Source organism: Trypanosoma cruzi, genomic scaffold (genome assembly GCF_000209065.1).
Source record: "Trypanosoma cruzi strain CL Brener 1047053516885 genomic scaffold, whole genome shotgun sequence".
NCBI classification, from domain to species: domain Eukaryota; phylum Euglenozoa; class Kinetoplastea; order Trypanosomatida; family Trypanosomatidae; genus Trypanosoma; species Trypanosoma cruzi.
The window spans coordinates 95,384-101,489 of NW_001849467.1; the positions used below are offsets into that span (position 1 = coordinate 95,384).

At 50.5% G+C, this 6,106-nt stretch overlaps 2 protein-coding genes across 2 annotated transcripts, besides 11 other annotated features; both read right to left on the reverse strand.

Annotated features, from left to right (window-relative positions):
- Positions 1-565: a mobile genetic element.
- Positions 1-1,468: a sequence feature (heterozygous, Esmeraldo-like haplotype).
- Positions 369-401: a sequence feature (AT_rich).
- Positions 379-565: a mobile genetic element.
- Positions 602-1,063: a mobile genetic element.
- Positions 720-740: a sequence feature (AT_rich).
- Positions 883-909: a sequence feature (AT_rich).
- On the reverse strand, positions 1,153-2,973 carry Tc00.1047053510811.10 (hypothetical protein, conserved; the record flags this gene model as incomplete). Its single annotated transcript, XM_799402.1, has 1 exon — positions 1,153-2,973. One exon carries the CDS (start codon positions 2,971-2,973, stop codon positions 1,153-1,155), a length of 1,821 nt encoding a protein of 606 aa, XP_804495.1.
- Positions 1,469-1,636: a sequence feature (haploid, Esmeraldo-like haplotype).
- Positions 1,637-3,476: a sequence feature (areas not merged during assembly with more than two copies in the genome that could not be assigned to a particular haplotype).
- Positions 3,477-6,106: a sequence feature (heterozygous, non-Esmeraldo-like haplotype).
- Positions 3,676-3,698: a microsatellite.
- On the reverse strand, positions 4,207-5,913 carry Tc00.1047053510811.20 (hypothetical protein, conserved; the record flags this gene model as incomplete). Its single annotated transcript, XM_799403.1, has 1 exon — positions 4,207-5,913. One exon carries the CDS (start codon positions 5,911-5,913, stop codon positions 4,207-4,209), a length of 1,707 nt encoding a protein of 568 aa, XP_804496.1.

A 6,106-nucleotide genomic window follows, 5' to 3' on the forward strand; every position in this document is an offset into this window, starting at 1 on the left:
TCCCTGTTGGGCCGACGGTTGCCACCGCGTCGGCCCGCCTGCGTTCGCCGAAGAAGGTGAGCCGCACCCGGGCGTCGCCATGCGAGCATACCAAGTCCAACGTACGAGCACCGATGTCGCCCCATTCGTCCGCCGCGTGGGAAACCACCGCCATTTCGTGAAGCCAACTCTCAAAAACCATGTGTGGCTGCAAAAATAAAAAGTAAGACCCAACCGCCTTGCTGCCATCGGCACCCTGACTACTTCCATCGCGGTCCTCCAAAGATACACAAAGTAGAAAAGAATCATAAAGAGATCCCTTCGTTTCATTAGGGTATATGTTACATCAGGTAGCCAGCCTTCCTCGAGAACATCCTCCCCACAAGCACAAAATAAAATAAAATAAAACATAAAAATTAAATCGTCTTAGCGTTATTGGTCCCCTCACTCCTTCCATCGCGGTCCTCCAAAGGATCAAAAATAGAAAACAGGGCCGCACATAAATATGTTATTCTTATCAGGATATAAGGATGCATGTATTCATTAAGGCAGCCAGCCCTCTCGCGAAAATCATTTGCACAAGCCCAAAAAAATCAGCAATAAAAAAGTCAAAACACATGCAAATAGTCTTCTGGGCCGCTGGCCGGATCCTGAAATTAAACAAATATAAACAAAATACGACGGGAAGAAGGGGGTAAATAAGAAGGCAGTGGGATCGCCACTTCCTCAATGTCTGCTCCAATTAAATAAATTTATATATTCTGATGGCCACCCTCGTGACACGTTGCGCCTTGTTAGAATTAAAAACATTTATTACTTAAGGCGTGCTGGATTTTGGGGACTTCCAGCCAGAAGACCCCGCCGCGAGGTGGAAATCAAAAAAAGGGGATGAGTGAAGTAATGAAAATTAAAAATAAAAATAAAAAAATTCCGTCTTGAAGTTCTCGGTTTCTTGACTCCTCAACCCGCGATCCTCCAACAATTAATAAGGAAGAATCGAAAAATATATATTATTCGTTTTATTAAAATGTTTATCAAGTTAGATAGCTAGCTTTCCTCGCGAACACCCTCTTCACAGGCTCCTAAAAGCCCGCTAGCACACAATGAAAAAAAACGTGTGTAAAGCACATCATCAAAAATGAACAAAGTAGCGGCGCAGCAACACAAGAAAAATTACGGGCGTGCCGCTTGCATGTCGCTGGACGGCGTCGTTGTTCGGTTGCCGGCATCCTCTTCCCCTTCCTGCGGCCCCGTTGCAACAACGGGGGAAGTCTTCACCGCCAAGAGCCCTTCCGCTGTCCTCGCCTTCAGACGGTGCCGCTCCTCAAGCACCACACGACTCAATCGGCGGTACCCCCAGTCAAAATAAACCGTAGAAAGAAACGCGGTGAAATTGAGGCCAATGAAAAATAGCAGGGGCATCATCACACAACTCCGGCCAAGGCAAACATTGCCGCCCTGCTTCTCAGCCTCACGCGTGTACCACTCGCCGTACAGAAGGCGGTTCAGGAGAATTGTAGAAAACACCACAGAAGAGAAAACAAAGTTGTAGTGCTTGGCGGGGTCCTTCGCAAAAATCGTCCGAGTAACCAACACAATGGATGCTGCGCCAAAACCGTTGCCCATGGCAGCCAAGACGTACGGCAGCGGCAGTGCGGCCCTGGGCATCACGAGGAATAAAACCAGCGACAGGATCACGAACACATCAGCAAAATAGACAGAAACGACAATCGAAACCCTGTCCTCCGCCCTGCGTTTCTGCGACCACACCTCGAAGTAGCTCATCATTAGCCGACCCGCCGCACTTCCCACCCCGTTCAGCACTGTGAGAAGCGTTTTGACGGCGTTGTCCACCTCCTTGTCAGCAAGTGCGGCGTAGATGAAGCTGGCGTTGGAGATAATCACAAGCACAGTGCCCATAATGGAGAAAATGCTCCAGAACAAGGCCCACAACTCCAGCGTTTTCAGGTTCTGGAGAAAGGTCGTCTGGTACTGCGGCGCAATGTAGTCGACGTCCGTCTCCACACTCTTTGGGAGGCCACCAGCCGCCGCAGGCTCGTTCGCCGCCTCATCACTTGCATTCGGTCTGTCCATCCCACTGCAGTCATCCTCCTCCCGTTGTGTCTCCCTCCTCTCAAGACACGAAACTGGCAGCGCCATCAGCGGAAGTGCCACAATGACAGCAATCAAGATGGATGCAAATATGATGCGCTGCGTCCTCCCCCACCCCAGATACGCAACCAGTGCGCTCTGCAGAGGCAAGTATATAACCAGCAAGACAACAAACGCAATGCCGATCGCGAGGCGAACTGTGGGTGGTTTCTGGCGGAGGTAAACGGATTTGCGTGCCAGTCGTCTCTGCTTTTCCTCGATGCCCAGGCGTTTCTCTTCATAGCCAGTCAGGTGGTACGACGGGAGTAGCACAAAGAGAAAACCCGCAGCTCCAGTCACGAGGAACAGCACCATCAGAAAATAGAAGTAGTGGTCCGGTCTCCCGTCAAAAAAAGCCAGCTGGATGCTTCCCACAATGGCAGAGCCCAGTCCGATGTACGACTTCAAAATGGCCACGACAGGGCCCCTGCTGATCGGGAAATGGCTCATGATCGTCATCATGTATGCTAAGTCAAACAACGTGCATCCGAGTGTCAGCATGCCGTTGAAAACACTTAGACGCACCACAGAGCCCTCAATTGTGCCGCGAAATGACAGCGCAAACATCAGCGCCCCGAGCGGAAACAGCACCATGCTCAATATGAAGATCAGTTTGGGGCCAAAGTGATCAAAAATAAAGCCATACGGTAAAAGAAAGTAGCCGCACGCTGGGCCAGCCATACAAGTGGCTGAGGCACCGCCTTGGTCCAGCTCATTAACGGCTCCGCGTCTATCCAGCAAGAAGATAAATGCCAACGAGGATAGCTGCCGAGATGCTGGCAGGCATGCCCAGCCCAACACGAAGAGGCGCCGGGGCTGAATTATGCGCCACCGCGGTTCCATGGCCGGCCGCCTAACGCGGGGCGCATCCACGGCATCCACACTCACCCTCTTCTAGAGGTTCCTCCGTTTCGCAGAGAAGATCGCTGAACAAATGCGTATAAATATGTGTCGGTGACCTCGCCTCGACCCGATCAACCGCTAAAAAACCTTCGCCTCCCAACAAAAGAAATGAATTCAAATAATAATAATAAAGCCAGCATGAAGACAGCAAGAAAGAATGACACAGCAGGGAGTGTGAGGCATGTCAGTTGCGGTAAACGTTAGCAAGAGCCCTGCATGGACAGTCAATATAAATCCCATTTTTTCAAACCCCCAAAAAAAGCGTTAGTCCGTGAAAAAAAAAAAAGGCGTTAGTCCGTAAAAAAAAAAGGCCTCTCGCTCCTCCTGCATCAGTTTTCTGTCATGCTTCGCAAACAATTCATTTGCCCCCCGCTTCACTCCGGCATGTGCTCCGCATGCGTGACAAGCGAGCGGCACACCGGCTAGGCTCGCCTCCTCCATCACACAAACAGCGGAGGTCAGAGAGACAACAAATCCCCACAAACATCGTCCCAAATGTAAAGCCAACGCATGGCAGGCAGCCCGACAAAACACAAAAAAACAGAATAACTCATGGAGGGATGCGGAATTCCTTTTCGTTGACAGTCTCTCGGCAGAAAATATAAAAAAAAACAATGAACTGAAATTAAGGCAAGCAGGAGAAAATAAATAAATAAATAAATAAAAGGAAAAAAGGAGTGCACTGAGAGGTTTCCGTTTTGGTTAATTTGATTGCATGAGGTCCCCTTGCCCCCTTTCGCCGGGCCTCATTTTGTTTGTTTTATTCATGAAAATCACACTCAACTAAAACACACACACGCCCAGAAGAAAAAAAAAAGTAAACGAAAGTCACAATTCAGCCATCAAAGGGCACAGGGAGAAAAATTAAAGGGAAAACAATAAGAAACAAAAAAAAAAATTCGAAAAAAAAAGGATTAAATAAGTTGCCTTATTATCACCACATCCTTCGTTCGGTATGCGTGCACACCGCCCCGCAATGCTCCGCCACCGTCCCCGGAGGGTCACGCGCAGAAAAAAGTGACGCCTGCCAAAAAAAAATTGAAACAAAATAAAAATATCAACTATGAAAAAGCCAAAACACACACGCGACCCGCTAGCACACAACGAAAAAATACGTGTGTAAAGCACATCATCAAAAATGAACAAAGTAGCGGCGCAGCAACACAAGAAAAATTACGGGCGTGCCGCTTGCACGTCGTTGGGCGCCGTCGTTGTTCGGTTGCCGGCATCCTCTTCCCCTTCCTGCGGCCCCGTTGCAACAACGGGGGAAGTCTTCATCGCCAAGAGCCCTTCCGCTGCCCTCGCCTTCAGACGGCGCCGCTCCTCAAGCACCACACGACTCAATCGGCGGTACCCCCAGTCAATATAAACCGTAGAAAGAAACGCGGTGAAATTGAGGCCAATGAAAAATAGCAGGGGCATCATCACACAACTCCGGCCAAGGCAAACATTGCCGCCCTGCTTCTCAGCCTCACGCGTGTACCACTCGCCGTACAGAAGGCGGTTCAGGAGAATTGTAGAAAACACCACAGAAAAGAAAACAAAGTTGTAGTGCTTGGCGGGGTCCTTCGCAAAAATCGTCCGAGTAACCAACACAATGGATGCTGCGCCAAAACCGTTGCCCATGGCAGCCAAGACGTACGGCAGCGGCAGTGCGGCCCTGGGCATCACGAGGAATAAAACCAGCGACAGGATCACGAACACATCAGCAAAATAGACAGAAACGAGAATCGAAACCCTGTCCTCCGCCCTGCGTTTCTGCGACCACACCTCGAAGTAGCTCATCATTAGCCGACCCGCCGCACTTCCCACCCCGTTCAGCACTGTGAGAAGCGTTTTGACGGCGTTGTCCACCTCCTTGTCAGCAAGTGCGGCGTAGATGAAGCTGGCGTTGGAGATAATCACAAGCACAGTGCCCATAATGGAAAAAATGCTCCAGAACAAGGCCCACAACTCCAGCGTTTTCAGGTTCTGGAGAAAGGTCGTCTGGTACTGCGGCGCAATGTAGTCGACGTCCGTCTCCACACTCTTTGGGAGGCCACCAGCCGCCGCAGGCTCGTTCGCCGCCTCATCACTTGCATTCGGTCTGTCCATCCCACTGCAGTCATCCTCCTCCCGTTGTGTCTTCCTCCTCTCAAGACACGAAACTGGAAGCGCCATCAGCGGAAATGCCACAATGACAGCAATCAAGATGGATGCAAATATGATGCGCTGCGTCCTCCCCCACCCCAGATACGCAACCAGTGCGCTCTGCAGAGGCAAGTATATAACCAGCAAGACAACAAACGCAATGCCGATCGCGAGGCGAACTGTGGGTGGTTTCTGGCGGAGGTAAACGGATTTGCGTGCCAGTCGTCTCTGCTTTTCCTCGATGCCCAGGCGTTTCTCTTCATAGCCAGTCAGGTGGTACGACGGGAGTAGCACAAAGAGGAAACCCGCAACTCCAGTCACGAGGAACAGCACCATCAGAAAATAAAAGTAGTGGTCCGGTCTCCCGTCAAAAAAAGCCAGCTGGATGCTTCCCACAATGGCAGAGCCCAGTCCGATGTACGACTTCAAAATGGCCACGACAGGGCCCCTGCTGATCGGGAAATGGCTCATGATCGTCATCATGTATGCTAAGTCAAACAACGTGCATCCGAGTGTCAGCATGCCGTTGAAAACACTTAGACGCACCACAGAGCCCTCAATTGTGCCGCGAAATGACAGCGCAAACATCAGCGCCCCGAGCGGAAACAGCACCATGCTCAATATGAAGATCGGTTTGGGGCCAAAGTGATCAAAAATAAAGCCATACGGTAAAAGAAAGTAACCAACCACCAAACCCACCGTGCTGATGGTCGAGATATCGCGCCCAGTAAGATCGTAAAGCGACTGCATCTCCGGCGCAATGAGGTTGAAGGCGTAGCTTAGAGATGAGCAGATACAGCCATAGGATCCAAGCAGCAAAATCGCGAAGCGACGGGGCTCATAGATTGCCTTCTGTGGCCCCGTAGCGAGAACTTCAACAATTTGTTCGCCGGTCAGTGGTTCACGCCGAGCCAATTGGATGAGAGTTCTTCCCAATTGATAT